General features: G+C 48.0%; 1 protein-coding gene across 16 annotated transcripts in view; it reads left to right on the forward strand.

The window, feature by feature from the left end:
* NFIB (nuclear factor I B) overlaps positions 1 to 21,916 on the forward strand; it is a 300,457-nt gene that overhangs the window by 75,715 nt on the left and 202,826 nt on the right. For 2 of the 16 annotated variants that reach the window (XM_083420034.1, XM_083420036.1), the window contains exon 1: positions 11,986 to 12,531. The exons of 3 other annotated variants lie outside the window; for them this stretch is intronic. In XM_083420034.1, the coding sequence (XP_083276160.1) occupies positions 12,394 to 12,531 (138 nt within the window). In that variant the 5' untranslated portion in view covers positions 11,986 to 12,393. Of the gene's footprint in view, positions 1 to 11,835; positions 12,532 to 20,438; positions 21,048 to 21,916 lie in introns of those variants that run through there. 11 more of the 16 variants (XM_083420054.1, XM_083420035.1, XM_083420045.1 and 8 more) reach the window with 10 other exon arrangements.

Here is a 21,916-nt window from a genome sequence, read left to right on the forward strand (position 1 = left end):
TACAGATATATACCAGTGAGTATCTATCCCATTTGGAGATAGTCTCTTTGTCCTCTGTTGGCTGAAAGCCAACAGGACATCTCTAGCTAAAAAGCTACTGGTCCAACAATGAAGTCCAAAAGGAAAAGAGAGAGGTTGCCTGCCCTGTGCTTTTGTTACCTGCACAGGTAAAGCCATGCCCACCTCTAGTCACATGCAAGAGGAAGTGTGTCCCAGCCCAGGAGGAAACAGGAAGTTCCGACTGGCTGGACCAAACATGCCCTTGCATGTCCACTCTAGGAAAACAGGGAATGTTGTATTTGACTGCTACCTATGTATCACATCCCACAGATGTCAGGGATCTATGCCAGGATAACAGGGTGATGCCAATGCAATGCTACCATTCATCTACCTCAGCCGGCACAGGGGTCAGAATAGAGCAATGTCAAATCTATGGTCTTGGGGGGAGAGTAGGACTTCCTTGAGATCTTATACTCACTTGGACTTCAGTCCTGCCCCTAGTTCTGACATGCATGCTGCTCAACAATGCCTGCTTCTCACCTGCTTGTTGTCCATCACCTCGCTGGTACTGACTCCCCTTTGGTTCTAATACTTCTCCTACCACCTGTGACACTACTAGTGATGGTGATGCCTCTTTTCTCCTTGGCTACTGATGCACAGGGTATATAGCTTTCCTTTGGGGTGGGGGCAGGCAGTTCAGAGACCAGGGGCAACAGCTGCAGCTGCCCAGAGCACTCCTAAGGAGAGGGGAGAAGATAGGAGGTTGAGGGAACACCCCACAAGGGAGGGTGTTTGAGAAAGTGTGAGAGGCTGCCAGCTCTGCAAGCAAGGGGAGACATAACTGGGCTCCTGAGCCTCACAAGGGTGTCACAGAAAGAATGCAATTAGTCCGGGGGGGGGGGGGGAGTGGACTCCAAAAGTTGGAAACCTCTGTCTTAGATGTATTGCATTTAGGGCCTGGCAATATATGGATATGCCATCCAAAACTGGTTTGAAGACCATATTGTGATATCGGTTTCATCATTTTTGACCTGGCAATATTGTGATTTGTATGTGTGCACTAGGCACAAATCATGATGTGGAGAAAACTGTGATGCCAGCCAATGCCTCTACCTAGCTCCATCCTTATTTCAGACATCATGATACAAAATAATCTTCTTCTTCTTCTTCTTCTTCTTCTTCTTCTTCTTCTTCTTCTTCTTCTTCTTCTTCTATCACTCGTAGCTGAGTAAGATTGTCTTCCATAAACACAGTTTTAACAATGAGTTTGTAAGTGACTGTGGAGGCCAATTCTGGACCCACAAGTCCTTCCACAGTGGGGACATTGGTTTCCGGGCAGGAGCTGATAACTGTGAGGGTTTGCCAAGCGTGCCTACCTCTTAGCACATTTCTCCCTTGTGTCCTGAGTTTGAGTGTCTTCAGATCCCATGACACCTTTGGTAAAGGCTGTTCTCCAATTGGAGCACTCACAGGCAAGTGTTTCCCAATTATGTTTAATGACGGAGACCAAAATGCTTTCTCTCCTACAGGAGTTATTTCTCTAGAGGCATTGTTCCCAATGGAACTTTCTCCTTGTTAAGCTATGGAACTGGTTGGGTATTACATTCAGGTGCCCACCTGCCCGTTCCTGTGTGTTTTCTTGCAAGCTGTGTGTGATATAACAGTATTCCTCCAACTTCAGGGATTCCCAGGGTGCAGGCGTAAATTTTCATCTTATGGTGGATTGTAGGATAACGAGAAACTCACTACCATGATGTGATTCTTAGAAAATTATTGTGAGAACTGGCTTATATTTTTGTGATAATTCAGTCTGAAGAGACAGTTCAAACAAACTCCAGTGCTCTTGGCCATGCTGAGATCCTAGAAAAGGGTTACTTGTTGCCAGAATTGGACCCATTAGGAATTAGCACACACAACTAACCTTTACTTGAACCCCTCTGGATAGATAAAATGTGTGTTTGTGTAATGAAATATTGCAATACTAATGGAGTGCTTTTTTAAAAAAATGGACCTGACAATTACAGATGTTTGTGTTTCTGAAGGGAAAAATATTTCTGGTCCAAAGACTGCATAAAAGAGCAGCATAATTATAAATGTAAATGCAATTTTACATTATAAAAAAAAAATCATTTGAGAACAGGAAGACCATGCTACAGACTCTCTTCCCAAGGTAGGGTATTGCTTCACACTCTCCCTTCGCCAAACAATGGGAAGTTCAAGGGGTCAATGACATTTGGAGGAGAGAGTGCTGGAGGTTTGGGTTGACTTTGCAATAATTTGTTTCTCTGCAAAAGTATTGGCTGCGCAGATATTACACGTGTGTGAAACCAGAGGCAGGAAATATTAGTCCCCCTCAAATTTTTCAAGTCAGTTATCAGTCAGATTTAAATTATTGCTATTGCAGACTCTGTTGGTGGATTTGATGAGCATTCTTCAAACACAGTGTTTTTTCCATGTGCTTTAGATTACAGCTATCATCAACCACAGCCAGCATGGCCAATGGTCAGGGATGATGGGAGTTGTAGTTCAAAGCATCTGCAGGATACCAGATTAGGGATTGCTCAAAGTGGGTAACAGTGGTGGCTGTTGCCCATTGCGACCGGTAGGGCAGAAGGCAGGGAAGTCAACAGTAGAGGGGCGTCAGAGCCAACTACTGGTGGAGCCAACAAATTCTAGTTTTATACTCATCCTGCTCTATGCTGAGCTTTGCAAGAGCAATATTGCAACTCAGGAGGAGGACACTGACAGGCAGGGCCACCCCCAGGCTGGCTGTATGTAAGACGGCAAGCAGGTGGGACCAACTGAGAGGAGACTGAGGCTGTGTGGTCATCATCTAAGGCTCTCCTTTGTGTGCTTCCCCCATGAGACGTTTGGAGGGCAACAAGTCAAAAACGAGCCTTTTCTGTGGTGGCTCCCCATTTGTGGAACACTCTCCCCAGCGAGGCTCACCTGGAGCCTTCATTACATATATTTAGGCACCAGGCAAAAATGTCTCTCTGTAGCTAGGCTTTGGGTAGATTAACATTCTATGGCCTTTTAAATGTGTTTGTGGGAGGGGAGGCTACTGGTTTGTTTTTGTTTAGTTTTGATATGTATTTGGTGTTCTCATTTTGTATTTTTATGTTGTGAACTGCCCTGTGATCTTCGGATGATGGGCAGTATATTATTATTATTATTATTATTATTATTATTATTATTATTTCCAGATAATTGAAAAGCCAGCTGCCCTCTAGTGGCTACTGTCGCCCATGATTTTCCAGGCCATGCCAATAGTAGGAACAGAGTCATCTCTCCACTTTGCCAAACACAATAGCGTGACTCACAGTTTATGAACCTTGTATGTGTTGGTGATAATTTACAACAATAACAGTGCCATTAGTAATAAGCTAAGGCAGAAATCCAAAACACACAAATGAGGATATATGTTTCATTAAAAGTCAATGGGACCTAATTCAAAAGAAATGCTTTTAAGACTGGGACACTATGATTCGGAGTCCTGCTTTTATTTTTTCAAGGTAAAATGACTCCCTTCAAACACAACTCAATAAGCCTCTTATTTGCCTTTCTATTAAATCCAGAATTTCAACAAGCGGGGAAATAGAAGCTTTTGCAGTAAAACCCCTTACACGTTTACTCAGAAGAAAATCCCGTTGTTTTCAGTGGGCCTTACTCCTATGTAACTATGCATAGGATGCCAACCTTGGTGTGATGGGCGACATTACAATCTTATGATCATTCTGGAATATATTAAAGCGGGCTCCTATACTTTCAGGAGGCAGAGGGGAGAATCTCAGGGGGTTGTTGTGAGGATAAAATGGGGGAGAGGGAGGGGGAAAGGCCACATTTGCCACCTTGAGCTCTTTGGGGGGAAAGGTGGGATATAAATAAACATAACCCCAAAATAATTCAGTTGTTGGTTTCTGCTTGCTCAAGGGGGGTTGCTTGTTGTTTTTCTATTTTTTCAAAAAAAAACCATAAATGCTGTTACCACAGAATCCACGTTCTTCAGTTGAAATTAACTGCACAGTTGGAGTAAATTTATATAAAACGTTTGCATGTTTTCCTCCCTTTGACTGGTTTCCTTTGCACACCTGTGGGGGAGAAGGGGCTCTAGGAAAGTTTGGAGCTTTCGTGCTTCGTTTGCTTTAACAGGGGCTGAGAAAAGAGGGTGTGGTCTTCGGGGTGGGGGAGGCAGCAGGATGGAGAGAAAATCTGCACAGGTAGAGAGATGTGCATTTCCGGGGGGGGGCGCAGATCTGGCACCTTAAAACAGCAATTTCCTTCCCATTCCCCCGTTGCAATCTACAAGGTGGTTGGTTGGTTGGTTGGTTGGTTTGTTAGTGAAAACGGCTAGCCTGCTTTCACATTTTCTTGCCTAGCTTGCCAGTAGGTCTCAGGCCGTCCCCGAGCTTCTGGACTGCGTGTGAAACGTCGGTGATTTGTTTGTTTGAATTCCTCGGGAGGGAAACGCGCCGCTTCGCTGTCGCGCGGCCGCCGTGAGCACTTGCAATTCTCCGACACCAGGGGGCGGGGGTCCCTTTCCCTAGGCCTGCAAGAGAACCGGTGCCGCGCGGTAGCTGGCCCAAACCTTGACCTTCGGGGGTTCCCAGACGGGGTCCCCGCGGCCGCCTCCTTGCAGAGGCACCTTCTTCCCGCTTGCTGCCTGTGCCACCTTCCGGGGTTTAGCAAAAGCCCCGGTGGTCCCTCGACGCCGGGCACAGAGAGAAAGGGGCGCCTGCGCTGCTGCTTCTCTGCTGCGGGCATCCTTCTCTCTTCCAGGACAACTTTTGCCTCTTCCCTCGACTCTGAGCGTGCTAAACTGACCGTGCTAAACTGGTAAAAAGGTGGGGGGTGAGGAAGCTTTCCATCAAGAATATAGTGTGAAATATGGCAAGAGTGCAGCAGGGAGAAGACGGGGTGGGGGCTGCCTAGTTTTGTTTTGTTTTCCCTTATTCTTTCCAGGATCTCCCTTGGAAAGTCAGGCGCTCTCTGGAAGAAAAGGAGACGCGCTCAAAAACTTCGCTCGCAGATGTCGATCGTTTGGGCGCAATCATTTGCAGCACGGCTCTGTGCTGGGGAGAGAGCGACGTCCCAAGAGGTTTAAATGCCACCCCTTTCTTGAAGGAGAAGCGGGACGGTTTTCACTTTCGAGGGCAGCCCCCTTTTGGATACAGCAGGGAGGGGAGCCGCAGGGCTATTTCCTTCCTCGGTTCGCCTGCCTTCAGCACACAAACTGTTGAATATCGGTTAGCTCCAGTATACTGTACAAACTTCGCGCACGCCCACGGGTATTCGGATGCGAACGTGCCCACGGCCAAGCACGGCACCTGAAGCCCCGAAATCGTGGGTTGGGATCATCTAGTCCAACCCCCTAAAATGCAGGGATGTGGAACCAGCAACCTAGTCCTATGCGTTATCAGCACCACGTTCTAACCTACCCAGCGTCTCGCATACAAAGGGAGAATGTCAACGTGCCTAAACATATTTACCTCCTACAGAACTGTGATTTGGAATACAGTGGTACCTCGGGTTAAGAACTTAATTAGTTCTGGAGGTCCGTTCTTAACCTGAAACTGTTCTTAACCTGAGGTACTATTTCTGGGTTAGCGGAGTCTGTAACCTGAAGCGTCTGTAACCCGAGGTACCACTGTAGTAGTAGTAGTAGTAGTAATAATAATAAACACGCATCCTCTTTCTCCTCCGAGGCTGAGAGATTATCTCACTAGGTAAACTTTGTGAAATCTTTCTCTGGTAATCTAAAATAGGGTCGCTGCAGGGCAGGGGTGCCAACTTGAATAAAATATGGGGGGTGCCCAGGTAAGCCCTGTTCCGCATAATCGATCATATAAGGTCGTGCAAGCATACCGTTTGAATGGCAATGCCCATCAATATTTTATTGGTGGGGTAGAAGACCTCTCAGCCCCTAGGAGTTGACTTCTAGGCGCCAGGGGTTTGACGTGCAGTATGTGTGCCTCCCGAGAGTGCTGCCTGCTGCTGCCCCAGGACGGTTGGTAAAGGGCACCCTTCAAAGGCAGGCTCGCCACGAATGCCAGGCTTCTGGGGAAGCCTTCGCCCAGGGAAGGCCCCGCTCGCCCTCTCCGTTTCTGGCGAATAAATACCGGCGGCCTAGAGGGGGGACGACAACCTTTTTCCTGGCAGGTGGGCCTAAGAGGAAGACGGCTGCCCGGTAAGCCACGGGAGACTCCCAGGCTAGCGTTGCGGACAGGCTGCCAAGGGAGCAGGCACGCACCGGCTCCAGTTTGTGACCCAAAACTACAAGGCTCTGGGGACAACGAGATGCAGGACCTGGGCATGGCTGCAGCGTGGGGATCCTATGCCCTGGGCGCAGAAGGGAGGCTTCTGTTGAGCCCCCGGAGGACAGAGTTGCTTTGGGCAAAAGCTTCTCGGTTTATCCCCCTGCTAAAGCCCACTAAGTCTGCGGGATCCCCGCGGCTTAAGCGCCTCTCTCCTGCTTGCCTCGAAGGCCGTCCGGCCCGGGCTGCAGCCTTGGGAAACTCCGCGGCCGAGTAGGTCCCCGCCGGAGGCGTTTGGACCGAAAGCGAGCCTTCCTAAAGGCTCCCGAATGCTTCTCGCCGACGTGCGGTTTCCACGGAGGGCGAGGCGGCCGTCTGCCTCGCCAAGTGGGAGCCACGGGCCTGATCCAGCAGGGCTCTCCTTGCCCGCGTCTCCTGTTCTTGCAGAGAAGAAGAGAAGAGTTTGGATTTGAAATCCCGCTTTATCACTACCCGAAGGAGTCTCAAAGCGGCTAACATTCTCCTTTCCCTTCCTCCCCCACAACAAACACTCTGTGAGGTGAGTGGGGCTGAGAGACTTCAGAGAAGTGTGACTAGCCCAAGGTCACCCAGCAGCTGCATGTGGAGGAGCGGTGACGCGAACCCGGTTCACCAGATTAGGAGACTACCGCTCTTAACCACTACACCACACTGGCATTCCTGGCGCTGCCCCTGGCGCGTCTCTGACCATGTGCAGAGTACAACAGAGGCAGAGCAAACGGCACAGACCCGTCTCCATTCGTTTAGGAGCAGATAAGCGGCAAGGCTACAGCAGCCTCCGTGGACGCCTGCTTTCTCTGAAGTCAGGGGGCTCCCTCAAGACTTCGCAGCCCGCAGCTGTGATTCGCACCCAAGCCCCAAAGGCAGAGCGGCGCGGTTGGGTGGCCTTGCTGTAAGAAAGAGACGGGACTCGACGGCTTTGCCCCTGTGCCAGCCGCCTGGGGAGTCAGTGCCTCCTGGCCCCCTTGCGGCTTACTCCCGAGTAAACATTTTGGGTTCTTCCAGCTAGATCCTCCGCGTTGAGCTGTTGGGGGGTAGGGGGGGGGGCTTGCTCCCAAGTCCGTGTGCGCGGACTTGCAACCTCGGGGGCGGTTTTTCTCGAGGGGGAAAGTGGCGTCGAAGAAGTGGCGCTTCCCTTTCGGCGATCTTGCTTGCTTCTTTTCCCTAAGCCGAGCGACGGGACGAGGAAGCTGGGGGAATCGTAGGAGCCAAGCGGCGGCCGATGCTGACCCGGCAGCGGCGAGACCTCCGACTGCCTCTCAAGCAATGGACCCAGGGGCCTCGCTTCCCACCGACGACGCGTCGCCGGTGTGGGTGACCGGATGGGAGGGGTCCGATGGATCCTGCCACCCCGCCGGCGTGGCCTTTTGACCCCGAAGTTGATCGCCCGCCACCTAAAAGCGAGAGTCAATGGCGAGTTGTGCTGAACTCCATCCACGCGCGTGGGATACCGCGCATCACGTGGAATAAGGCTGTGTAAACTCACTAAGCAAATCTGTGAAATATGCCCCGTTCGGTTCATTGATACTTTCCCCCGGTGAACTTATTGAGAAGCAGGTTGTAAGGCAGAAATCTTGGTAACACACCTAAAAAAACCCTTCCATTCCCTTCCGTGGGATTTATCACTGGGATTTCAACAAATTACCCCGAAAACAACGGTCCTTTTTTTCCAAGCACGGGATCTTGGGCTGAGACCCTCAGGACGGGTAGACTTAATTGGAAGTCATTCCCAGCCCCCTCTAAAAATGCTCATGAGCGCAAACTCCACGGAAACTTACAGCGCTTACTTCGAAGTTATCGAGCACGTCGTGTAAAAGCGTAGCTAGTATGATTCTGGCTTAAGTGGGCTGCGGATCCGGACGTCTTAATGTCCTTTTTTCCTCTTGGGGGAGATATTTAGGGCTCCCCACTAGTATCCTTGCGGAATAGTTTGTTTCCGAGATCACACAAATGTCTCAAAATGTGTCCAGTGCATATCTGCATATGACAATAATATATGTATATAATAATCGAATTCCCGGAGTGGGGGACGAGAAATGTTTACTCCAACTTACTCCAACGTGAGATGTGGTGAAAAAAACGAGGGGAGGTGTATTATTGCTTAAAAGGGAGGGGGCACCCAGTTTACCGGAAATATTTAATTGACGGTGACTGCCTAGTTTGAGGGGGAGGGGAGGGGAAGCCCCACCGGGAGATTGTAGAGTAGACGATCACCGAGACGGGTGCCGTTTTCAGGCGGGAATAATACAATGATCCGCTGAGATCTCGTCACAGAGATGGAGCCCTGTGCAAAACCCAACCCCGGCCCCTTTTTAAAACCGACGGCAGCTGACGCGCGAGAGAGACGAGTTTATTATTATTATTTTTGACAAGGGACAACGCCAATCAAAGTTCCCTTCTTGTGACAGCCACCCCTCCCTTCCCACGCAGATTCCCTTTTATTATTTACCCCCCCCCCAGCAAATAAATTAGTTGTCAGGCCATCGGGCTATTGCCTCGACGACAGGCCAAACCTGCAGTCCTTAAATATCCGGAGCCGGGGCAGGCAGGCGGGAGCAGCGGCAGCAGCAGCAGCAGCGGAGAAGTTGCTGGGGAAACATTTTGTCCCGGCTAAAAATAGGCGCCGCCCTCCCTCTCCCTCAACCCCGTCGAGCGAGCACGCCTGGACGGGGCGACCCGCGCCCAGAGCCTGGTTCGTGGCCTCTCCGTCTCCCGTCAAGAGGCACGAGCGCGGATCCCGAAACAAGAAGCAGGTTGGAGGAGGCTGTGCCCCAGTCGCAGCCCTCCCCGTCCCATGGAGGGGGGCGGGTGTCTGTCTGTCTGTCCTTTCTCTGGGACTCGTCCCCGAGTTATGGGGCCGAAGAGAACAACGGCAGGCTAAGCGTGGGAAAGAGCCTCGGGTCTCCCTCGCCAAGCTCCCCTCCTCCCCTCCCGCCGCTACCTGGAAGTAAAACTACGAGCTGAAATAGTCCAACTCGGCTCAGCGAGTGACTTTGCTCCAGTCAAGAAGATCCGAAGCGGCGGGGCGGGGTTGAGAAGGAACATCCCGCCGCTAAGGCAGCTCTCTCTGCCCGCCTGGAAGGAAGCCCCCCCCCCCGCCCTTGACCCCAGCCCCTGGAATTTACTCCCAAATAAACGTGTTGGGGCTCCTTGGCGTCTTTCTGCTTCAAGTTGTTTCCCCAGGCAGCGCGTCTCCTCGAGCTTCCCCGGGGGAGGCATTTCCTTGGGAATGAAACGGGACTTGCTCGCGTGTAAACACGGTTGGGATCGGAGTGCTAAAAAGCTGGGGGTTGGGGGCGACACGGCAGGGAAGCCTCGCTGGAGACAAGCTGAAAGAAACACACCCTGTTTGCAGCTAGTGGGGAGACCCCCTCCCCGCCTATCCTGTTTTCGCAGGGCGACAAAGGGGCGCCCCTTCGCCGCCTCGGTTGCCTACACTCCTCCGGCCTGCCTTTGCCAAGTCTCGCAGGAGAAAGAGTAGCCGAGGGCGACCCAAGCGGCCTCTCCACTCCGCTTAAGCGCAGACGCACGGGGAGTTGTCTTCGTTCGCTTCCTCGCCATTTATTACTTCCAAGGCCAAACGCCTCCCCCCGTTTCCTTTACGCACCATTAACATGTTTTAAATTGCGCCTCTTCTATTATTATTATTATTATTATTATTATTATTATTATTATTATTATTATTATTATTCCACCTGCTTGGAGGGCCATCTTAAACCTTGCTTTAGAGTACCTCGACGGTCTGAGTAGCGGGGATCAGCCTGCGTCGGCGGGCAAAGAAGGATGAGCCCAAGAAGATGCTCTGCTCGGCTTGCTTCGGCCGAGGCGCCCCTGCGAAGTTTCCCCAGCCCTCTCCCTTTTCGCCAGCCTGAGTCTCGCCCGGCACCCATTCCCACGTGCGGGGGAAGCGCGAATCTCCGTCTCTGGCGCCCCTCCTGCGGCCCCTCCAGCCGCTCTAGGGACCGTGCGAGTTGTGGGCCGTTGCTTAGGCAGCTTCGCCCCCCTCCCTGCGCGCCCCACTTCCCCGCGTCTCGCTCGGGCTGTTGGGGAACGTGCCTGTCTAAGTTGCTGTCTAGCTGGTTCGCACGGAGCCGCCGGCGGAGCTTGGGCTCTTTTACGCTTCATTTTCCTGAGAAAAGAACACTTTCCCCAGGTGATGTCTGGGGTTTCCTTTTGGCCCTGCACAGTCGCTTCCTCGTGGCCACGGCAAGCACCTTGTGCGCCTGCAGGGGGGCGACCTGTCTCCCCCTGCCCTGCCTCGCCCCCTTCTCCATCTTAATCTCCCAGGAGCGAAGGCTGCAGAAGCTGAAGGCAAGGCAGCAACCAACCGCCCAGGAGGAGAAAGCGAAGGACGCCTCTCAAGGGTCCTCTTTCCCTGCGGAGGCACCGCCACCCGCCGCCCTCGCTCGCCTGCTCTGCACCAGGGACCCGCTGGCCAGCCGGCCAGGGGACTCCTCCATGGATGGGCTTGGCGAGACCGAAGCAGGGCCCGGCGAGCGGCTCCTCCTGGCAAAAGATGGGCGGCGGCGGCAGCAACAGCAGCGCAGGCCGAAGAGGCCCGGAGGCAGCGCCGGCTCTCGCCTTCGAGGGGCTCCTCGGAGGAGAGGCTTATGCATTTCTGCTTCGCGCAGACTGTGGACCGTGGCATCCAAACAGCCATCCGGGGCTCGCTCTCAACTGCTCGTAGAGGCGGCCCCCCAAATACCCTAGCCCGCTCCCCAAACTAGCAGGGGAGCCAACTTGAGTAACATATTGGGGGGCCCAGGTAAGCCCCGTCGCACATAATCGATCACAAGATGCGGCACAATTTTAATTGCAATAGCCTCCAACTTTTGGGAGGAGCGGGTGGGCCCCTTCAAGTGTTTTATAGGTTGCGGGGGAAGAAGGGACCTCGGCTCCAGCAAGGGGAACTTCAGGTCCTCCTTTTCCGCCTCTGGCCCTTCCCTACCCCGGCGCAACTGCGCTTGCATCGCGTCTGTTACGCGTTGGGCACCTGCGTCGGCATTCAGAACTGGGGTGCGACGTGAGTGTGCGCTTTGGCAGCCCTCCCTTCAGTGGCAAGGGGGCAGGACCCCAAGGGCTTTCCGGAGGCGTAGGCTAGCCCCGTGGCTCCCCACCCCAAAACACTGCAGAGCCCGATCCGATGCACGTTTACTTAGGGGGAGAAAGTCCCCCTGCGTCCAGTGGGACTTGCTCCCGCGCCAGAGCGCGCAGGGACGGCAGCAGCCTGTGAGTCGAAAGGAAATCTCAGGCAAATGAATGGGACTGAATTTGGTTTGGGGCTGCTGCGGAGTCACTCCGCATTGGGGGCCCAAATTTCTCCATTCTCACACGGTTCGGTGTGATCTTTAACGGAACTTGGTGGGATAAAATGGCACTTAAAGAGCAAAGAGGAAATGAAAAAGCGGCTCTGCTCGGGCTTTGCAGCGGCCTCAGAGTTTTTGCTGCCGGCTCCTTTTTGCCTGAAGCCGAGGTTTCAGCGAGCTGGATGCGGCTTTTCCTTTTCTGCAAGGCCCTGGGAAAGGCATTTGCTGGAAGAGACGGAGGGTCGCCGTGTGGCGTGGCAAAGGATTCCTGATCCGTGGTCTTGGAGTATCAGGGAGAGGAGAGGAGGGGGGAGTGTTAAAATGACCCCCCTCTACACACATACACCATACTGAGGCTCCTGAAGGGAGGAGTTTCGCCGCGCTGATCCCCAAACTGCTGCATTTTGCAGCCAACCTCAGCAGATCCCCGCGCTAGGCAGCCTGCTGCCTGTCCGAGGTGAGGCAGCTCCCTCGCTAGCCTGACGCTGGGGAAAGAGCCATGCCGGTGCCAAGCGGGGCAAAGCGAAGGAGAACAGGACGATGGGACGGAGAGGTCTAGGGCGCCCAGAAGAGGAGGAGGAAGAAGAAGAGGAAGACGAGGAGGAAAAGACTGTTGCAGTTTGCCCTCTTCGCGGCCCTATGGGGAGGGAGGAAGAAGGGCTTCCCCCGCTGGAAGAGTTTCCTCAAGTTGCGTTCGTGGGGGGTTCGGAGGAGCCCCACCAATCTCCCCCTAGCTCCTGCTGAGCCTCTTTCTGACTGAACTGGGCGTCCTGCCCCCTAAAGCCTCCTTCCCTATGGAATCTTCTCCCTTTAGGGCTCAGGTCTACCCACAGGCAGGAGGGTCTCCAGCCCCGAGCCTCGTTTCCTTTGGGGCTGCTCCTCTGTTCCTTGGGGCGGGATCGGGCTCCCTGGTGGTGTCACACAGGGGACAGGTGAGTGCCGCCTTTTTTGTTTTTGTGCACATGATGGCGCCTGGTCTTGCTTAGGCCGGAGGACTTCAGGAAACTGTTCCGTGTGGGCAGAAGACACCAGACCATCGCATCACCTCGCGTTCCCCTCAAAGCCCATAGTCGCTTTAAACCTTTCCCCGACGGCATTCCCTCTTCCCTCCCTCTCCATACACGCTCATAGGCTGCCACCGTTTCTCGACGACAGGTTTCCGGGAAGAGAAATGGGAGTTCCAGGAGGTGGATCAAATAACAAAGAACCAGCAAACGGAGCTCTTGCCAGTATTTTGTTAGTCTGTGATAAGGGGGTGGTGACTGCACACACACACACACACACACACACACACACACACACACACACTTTTGGGAAATGCTCTTAAGAAATGGTTGGGCTGCAGTTTAGGGTTCCATAAAATGGAAGGGAGAAATTATACTTTGCAGTGGCCCAGAGATCATACCTGAGCTTAGGAGGTGATTTAAGAATGGCAAGAAGTGCAAACTTGTCTGTTGTTAGTCTCTCCCTTTGGGGGCAGCATTTTCAAAGTACAAGGAACAGGAGAGAGCAAATATACGTTAAGAAATAGCATCTGATGTGGAAAAGCAGGTCTTCTTTGCTCCCGTAACAATAGAGCTTGCAGCACCCTTTAGCCTGTCCTCTTCATATATATGGGGAGTTTAGCAGCTTGCTTCTACACAGCCTTTCCCATTAGGGGATCGATCTGCCAGCAGCTTATGCCCCTTGGTAGCCATGGCAGCATTTTAAAGTCACTGCAGGCCTGCAGAAGTTGCCGGTTCATGGCAAAGTTCAACTTGGCTGCAGCAGTGCATCTCAAATTTGCATGCAGTGCAGTGGGGCAGATCTCTCTCTCTCTCTCTCTCTCTCTCTCTCTCTCTCTGTGTGTGTGTGTGTGTGTGTGTGTGTGTAAAGAGAGCAATATATCCTACAGAATCTACAGCCTGCCTGGGGTGTGAGGGGAGGAAGGAGGCAATGGAGGGTGGGGAGAGACAGCCAAGCAAACAGGACATCCCCAACAGCCGAGGCGTGTGCATGGAAACAGAGCCCTGTGTGCTAGCAGCAGCCCATTCCTTCCACACGTCTGTAGGAACAAGCCCTTTTGTTGTAACATCTCCCGCCACATCTGCATCTGCTCCTCAGACATTGGCATGTTTGGCAGGCTTTGGGCAGCAGGTGTCAGGCAGGAAAAGGGAGATACTCCCAGGGACCAATGAGATTGATCTGCAGTGATTCCCAAAGTCTTTCGCCTTCTGTGAGAGTTCCAGCTACTGCCGCCTTTTGGAGTGCAGGCCAGCGGGGGAGAGAGTTACTATCCAATAGCTGGAGACGTCAGGTTTTCAAAAATAAACAACAGAGGGAGATGACTGACTGTCCTAGAATCTGCACTTTGCTCTCATGTTTTGCAAAGTGGCATTCTGCAGAGCAGAGGTATAGAGGAAATGAAGGCCTCTGGATTCAAGCCTAAGGTGTTGCTGTGGTCTGGATCAAGAAATGTGGCAAGTTCTTTCCTTTGTGGTCTTTGGCATTCCCTTTTTCAGGGAGAGGCCTAGCTAGAATTGATGATCACTCCAACCAATGAGAATTTTGTTGCTGGAAGCAATGCAATCAATAGGGCTTGTGCCATTACTTTGATAGCCTGTTGGACTGTGGATACATTATTTCGGGTTGGGCTATCTGTTCAGTGTGCAGGATTGAATGCAGTGCCCTTATATTGCAATTCAATTCTGTATTTTTATTTTTTATCTTTGTTTGGTATTGTTTATGGATGCTAGCTTCTAGTAAGTTACTTGCTTCAACAGTGCCCACATACCATCAGTAATCACTGTGATGACATAAGGTGTTTAAGTAGGAGGTTTTTGCCCTGTTTTTCTTTCAAAAAAATTTAAACCACAGATTTCAACACAGATTTCAAAATGCTTGCAGGTGCCTACTGCAGGACAAAGTTTTTTAATGCAAAATCGGTGCAAAATTTTTAAATGCAAAATGGTATACTGTGCATTCATTGCCATTTCTACAATAGTTTCATCTTATCCATGCTATCCTAAACAAACAAACAAAAACTTTTTAAAACAATATCCTATTTTTTAAAAAACAAACAAACACACACATTTTTTATTATTTTCAGCACACATTTGATACTCAGAAGTGAGAATGTACACATAGGGGTTAATGGATAATAGTCCTTGTCTGAATTCTAAGTGCACTGTAATCATTTCAATGGGATTTTTTGTTTAGTTTTCCAGAATTAAAATTGTGATAATACATCATCATCTTGCAAAGCATGTGAGGAAAAGCACAATTACACATTTACATTTCAAATCCTACTCAAAAAGGGAGGAAAGGCACGTTTGCACTAAGCAATAGAAAAATGAAAATAGAGCAAACTTCTGAACATTTGTTGAATACTTTTCCTTTAAGATTTATATTTATATAAATTTATATTTATATAAGATTTATATATATATAAATGGGAAGGGGAAGTTCTTTTATTGTGAAAAACTCCAATACTTTTCAATAATAATAATAAAAAGATTATTTATATATGTGTGCTTATTGTTTACATAAGACGTTTGGGGACAGTTTCCCAATCCTGCATATATATATATATATATATATATATATATAGCCTTCTTCTGCCTCATAAATTTCACTTTGGAAAAATAGAAGTATCTTTTCTAGTTTTCCTTCATCACAATTCAGACCCCAGACTGACACAGCTTTCCTTTGCTTGACCCCGCCTGACCTTTGGCTGATGGTTCTGAACTCTTCCCCACGCTGCCTTTTGCTGTGTTGACTGCTTGATGATAACAAGATGCAAGAACAGATGCATGTTACAGCTTATCATGTGACAGTCTATTACAAAATTAGGGTTGTTAACATATTAGCCAGCCTCCCTGTGTGTAGCAAATTAAGATTGCATCACCTTACTTTATCTGCTCGGTTCTTTCTGGAAATGTGGCCTTTGGGGCTGACACACTTTATGTCAGATTAAGAACTGTCTCGCTCTAGGACATCGTCAAAGAAGACCATATAAAGGTGCAGATAGTTTTAATAGGAAACTGGGGGGGGGGGGATGAACCTGGAGTATTAAAGCGCCTCAGGGTACCCTGTCCTCAAAGGTTCCATATGTGTCTGCCTGCATTTTATCTGTGTAGATTTTTATCTCTCCAATTCAAGAGAAGTCTACTCTGAATCAGCTACAAGACAATCAGCACATACAATCACCAGGTAGTTTGCCTCAACCACTATGACCTACTGGGCAGTTACCCAGTGCCAGAAATATAACTGAATTTTGGGGTCGCTCCATTTCTCCAGTACAGGAGAGCAGAGGAGTGAAAATTCTCAGCTATGGCCATACAGTGGGGCCATCAGGATCTGTTACATAGAAGAAAGTAGGAGGACAAAATTATTAAGCTTGTGTGATTTCCCAGTCTCTTTCCTTTTTTTTCTTTTGTGAAGTTCATCATAATGGTGCTCTGCTGATTACCTGACGTGATAATAAAATGTTGTCAGGTAAAGGCAGTCACAAAAATATTAACCTATTGTCCTGCCTCTTTTGGTGAGATGTGAGCCTAAATAGTCACTTTAAATACCCTCCTTTAATGTTAAAGGCATTTCCCAGCTCTTAAATCCTTAATTGCAACCATAAAAAGTGCCCAGGCTCTCCACAATTGAGATATTTGGACTCTTTAGAATATTTTCCTTTTTTTCTAGGCTGGTTTATATATAGACATGTAGAGATTGAATTCCAGCTGTCTTAACTTGCTATAGTTTTTAACATGTCCTTTATCTATTTTGATGTAAATTATTTCCGATATGGGTTTTAATGTCATTAATTCAAAACAAGTCCTTGGGAATGTTCGAAGGGATCTCTGCAGCTGAGAACATAGTTCCTAGGAAGATGTGGGGAGGGGGGGAAGGCAACCATGTATTAAACAATATAGGCCTTTGTACATTAAATCACGCACTTTGAATGTAATGTAAAACCAAAGCAACCTCAGATGTGCTAACGTGTCCTATAAAACAAAAGGAGTTTTAGCGGTATAAGTTTCATGTTGTGCCACTTAAGATTCCAAGTGAAAATTAAAAGTCAAGCTGTAAAAAGGTCATATTAAATAACAACAGTCTAAAATTTGTTTGTTTGTTTGTTTCTGTGAAGCATTACAGACCATTAGAACCTCCTTGAAAATGACAATAATGGTTTGATGAAGTGAAGTTGCTATCCTGTGCTCCGTTTGCCTGGGAGTAAGCCCCCTTGAACTTAGTGGGACTTACCTCTGAGCAGACAAGCAAAAGCTTACATTGTAAATTGACAAACAGGTCTCAGCTCAATAATACTATGTATTTTTCAAGTTAACCGATTGTTAACAGCAGGTAAAAAAGAAGTTTAGAGCAACCCTCCTGAACAAAAGAGGTTTCTTCTAATTACCTACGTTTGTCCATTTTCTACCTTCTCTCTGTAGTAGTCCTGTGTTTACTGGCATTGATTTCATAAGAGACATTTTACAGTGCGGAGTACACACATTTACTCCAATTTATTGTCTGATTTAGTGCAGGAAAGAAATTGCTAGCATATTTGCAAAGCTAAGCAGGGTCTGATACGGCTTCAAAATGGACGGGGGACCATGTGCTGAGATTCCTAGCATTGCAAGGGGATGGTGTAGATGACATTCAGGGTCCCTTCAGACTCTATTATTCTGTGACACACAGAAGAAAACCCAGTTCAGCTTAATGGGGTGTAAAAGGTGTATAGGATTGCAGCCTCAATCTCTCTATTTCGGAGAGTGCTGCCCTTATTGAAGTGATGGTTGAGGTGGGGGGAATTAAATTTGTTGATGTGAATATGTGTTGTTGTTGAATGTTAAATTCTGGAAGGTTGTGTGGAAGCACAGTTAAGTAGATTTAACTGAGATTTAAAATTACAAACTGGCTGCTTCATTCTCCAGATCAGATACTCCCATAATACGAAATAAATTTCTCAAGTCGGCAGCGTACATATCAATAACCTCACTATAATCTGTTTAATGTTTTTAAAAGCACAAGGAAGTAGTGTACATTTGTCCACATCAAAGCTCATTCTTCTCAGGGTGGCAAGTTGAATGATATAGGAAGGAGAATTTTTCTGATCGCATTGTTTAAATATTTAATTTCACTCTGCAACTGCATTGTTTTTTCCATCAACTCAAATGCATGGCCCTGGGTTTATAGGCTTCTTGCACATGAATGCTATGAAATTCAGGAATCTGAATGCCAAAATTAGGGTCATGGCATGAAACTGTGTTGTTGTTTTTTAAAAAAAGACTCTTGGTAAAATGATATATAAATGCAAGCTTGCATTTATTCTGGGCTTGAAGAATAAAAGTCTCTCTCTTTAATGTGCCTGTGTCCTTTTAGTCCATGCTGTTAGTGCATTGCTAGGCCAGGTTACATGAATACAAGGTCACCATATATCACACTCATCAATGTTCTCCCTTTTGACTTGCAGGATTCTTATCACTGATGAGGTTTCAGACTTTGCCTTAAAAAAAAAAAGCCCCAAATCTCTGTAATGTATTTGCAGTCATTTTAATAAAGTGTGCTATATAATGTGCAGCATTCTTTGTCTGTGGCTTTTTAACTTCTATAAACCAGGGGAGGAAACCACAGGTTCCCCCTGGCATGGAAAAAGGCCTGCAAACCAGATAATTGACTGGATGTTATGTAGTTTGCAAAGTCCATGGCACAGACCGCCTGAGCAATCACTTTCACTAAACAAAGGGAATGCAAACACTGTACAGTGCAAATTCCCTGCCCCACCCCGGCAGATATTTTTAATGTGGGTGGCTGGGGGGAGGAATAAGACCCAAGCAATTTTCTGAGTATTTCAAGCTGCTCTCCGCCCCCCCCCGCCCCCAAGTTTTGCTAATTAATTGTTCATGTGAACACTCATAATTTTTTAGAAGTTTAGTTTAAATTAATAACCAAAGGGTTGTATCCAGCTCCGCTCCACTCAGATTAGAATCGCTGGAGTTAATTGACCAAAGTTAGTCATGGCCATTTATTTCAGTGAGTCTCCTCTGAGTATAACGTTGGATAAACTGATTGTAAGGTCTTGTGCAACACTGACAGTATTTGCCCATTTCACAAATAATTTCCAACAGTAAAACAAAAAACAAAAAAGCCACCCCAAGATATTCAGCCAGTTTAATTTGAAAGGCGAAGCCTCTGAAGTCATTGTGACTAAGCTAATGCATGAGCATCTGGATATTTTATATTATTGCTTATAATAATATAAGTTGATAGCTTTAAAAGGAGCGTTTTATTCCTCTGTTGGCTATGCAGTTCCATAGGCCGTGCTCCAGCCTAAAAAGTCTTTTTAAATGGTACAATAAGAAATTTATTGTTCAAATATCCCTTTATATTACAGCTCAATATTTAGAGCTTGAAACATTTGCAATGTGAAAACACATTGTTATAATTTGTTTTGTTTTTTAATCATTGTTTCTCTCTTTCATTTTATAATATTACAATGTATGCCCCCAGTGTGATACATTTGTTTCTTAGGCAATCCTACCTTCCTTTCCCTCTTCCCTTTGGCTTTGACCCGGCTGATATTTTTTTGCTGGAAAGGACATATTCATACAGTTCTACTCAAATGAAATATGTTGGAAACCAAAGATAGGTCAAGTAACGCTATTAAACTATGCCAGACTGCTAGAAAGGAGGAAACATAAAATGCAATTGTTAGTTTGCTTTTTAAAAAAATTGGATGCCTTTAGAGGTTTGCCTCTTGTTTCCAAATTTAACTACGTAAATGAATTGGCAGTTTGCAAAAGCTCTGGCTGGGTGTATTTCTACAATGAGGCTAATTCTGTATTCGTTGCACATCTGATATTTCCATTAACTTAGCTAGGAGGTGGATGACCCACACTCTTACGGACAGGTACTAGTTTCACAAATGCTAACTTAGCGTCAGCTCTCCCCTGACCATTCATGTTTATAAGATTATGGAAAATGACACTGCAAACTCAATGCTATGATTATTATTATTATTATTATTATTATTATTATTATTATTATTTTCAGAGACTGTGTTAAGTTTTATTTAATCAATTAAAGAAGGGGGGAGATAACTGTGTGTTATTGTTTAAAAGTACTACTACAAAAAAACACCCCCAAACCCCCTATTTATTCAAAGATGGATTTTAGGTTTTTTTCTTGCCATTCTCATTTTCTGTTTACAGCAGGCGTTGTTCTGCTGCTATCAAGTAATCGGGTTTTTTAACAAATACTGCATTCTGCACCCCCACAAAGCAATATTGGGATTTAACGTAATTTAACTTTTAGGAGATGGGAAAATGCCTCGGTTCTTTTTTCTCTCCAGCAAGCGCGCCCCCGTTTGCGCGCGTGCACGCGCGCACACACACACTTTTGTTTAAGAGTCTGCAGACTTCTTTGACATGCGGTGATTTCAGGGTCTCTGACCTGTCTGGAACGGCATACTTTATTGCGGGTCCCCGGCTCCGGCTCTCCTGGCGCTGATTGGCTGCTGGGATATGAATATGCAAAAAAAGCTCTCCCATGCCCTCCCTTTTCTTCTCCCTTCCCTCCCTCGGTTGGTTTCATGCAGCCGCCAGGCGGAAGCGAAGAGCCGCTGCTTCCCACGGGTTCCGAAGGAGGGAGGAGGGGAGGAAAGGAAGGCGGGAGGAGGAGGAGGAGGCGAAAGGCAGCTTGAGTGGGCGGTGCTTCAGGGGAAGCCGCCGCGGCGCTGGCCAATAGGAGCGCGGTGGAAGGAGGCCAAGTACGCAACTCCCTTCTGCAGAGCCAGACGCGCAAGGAGGGGGGGGGGAGAGAGAGAGAGAAGGGGAGAAAGAGGCAGAAACACACGCACAGGCGCACACACAAACACACACACACACATGCACACATACATAGAGACCAGCCCCGGTGGAAAAAAAAGGGCTCAGCCTCTCCTGGACCACGTTCAACTCAGCAACCACAGCCTACTCTCTCCAGCTTTGCAACTCAAAAGAGGAAGGAAGATTGAAAAAGAGGGAAAGGAGGAGGAGGAGGAGGAGGAGGGGGCCGCTCACTGCCTGTAGACTTTTTTTTCATCTCTCTCTCTCTCTTTTTTGCCTTGGCTGCTTCTCCTCCCTACCTACCCCCCGCAAAAAACCCTCATCTAATCAAGATTTTTCTTCTTCCCTCTCTCCGATTGCCTTAAAAAACAAAATACAAGAGCAAATACTTCTCTTTCTTCGATTTTTTAATTTTTTTAATTTTTTAAAAAAATCTCTTGTCGATTTACCTATCCATACGTTAAAAAAAAAAAAAAAAAGACAGGCGGTTTTACTCTGGGAAAATCCAAACAAAACAAACAAACCTAAAAAAAAAGCACCCCTTGAGAAACGCAGCCCATTTGTCCACTGAGAAATGTGAAGCCAACGGTCCCGTGTTGTGTTACAGAATTCAGGATCCCATACGTTTAATGCAATACAGTACAATGGTATGTGGCATTGGAAACGATACTGTGTTTCTTTTTTCTTTTTCCTTCCGAAGTTGCTTGTTGGCTGTTCTCCTTTCCCCTCCCCCCTCCCTTCCCCAACCCCATTGAGATGATTGTGTCTTTTTGGTTTGCAAAGTGGTGGCCGTATATTCGCCCCCTTTTGTCAACGGAGATCATTTCTGGGTTTCTAGGATGAGCTCTAAAAGTAGTTGTGTTGTGTGTTGTGTTTTGCTGATCCCCCTTATCTCCTCCCCACCACCCCAAGTCTTGGCAGCTTTTGTGTGTGGGTCACACTTTGAAACTGTCGGTGGGAGTTTTGTGTCCAAAAGTGCTGAACTTGGTAACATTTCCTGTTTCCAACTTTCTCCCCTCCCTCCTTTCGCTGACGGGTCTCCGTTAAACACTTGGAAAGATTAAACACGAATTGTGGGTTTGCTTCATTTTGCAGCTCGGTAGTCTCTTTTGCTTGTTGTAGATGTGTGCCTTTGCGTCCTTTTGCTAATCTGGTCTTTGCTACCCATGGCGTCCCCCCCCCCCAAAAAATAATAATAATACAAACGTAGCTTGTTATTAGCAAATGCATGCATGCATCTGCATTTTGTCTGATTGCAAACTAACATGGAGATATCCAACAGTATTGTTTATTTTGCAGCTCTGAAATAATATTTATTTTGTGTGTGTATGTTTGTGTGTGGCTTTGCTCGTTGTTTCCCTCCGCAGTTCTCAACTGTTGTTGTTGGGTTTTGTTTTGTTTTTTTTCCCTGGGAGGTTGTGCATTTTCCTTTTATGCTTTTCCTTCCTATTCCCCGGGTCTGTGCCTGCCTCTTCCCGCTTGTCGTCTCTCCGCCTGTGTCTGGGCCACATTTTAA

This window comes from Podarcis tiliguerta, assembly GCF_965153285.1.
Source record: "Podarcis tiliguerta genome assembly, chromosome: 17".
Lineage (NCBI taxonomy): Eukaryota > Metazoa > Chordata > Lepidosauria > Squamata > Lacertidae > Podarcis > Podarcis tiliguerta.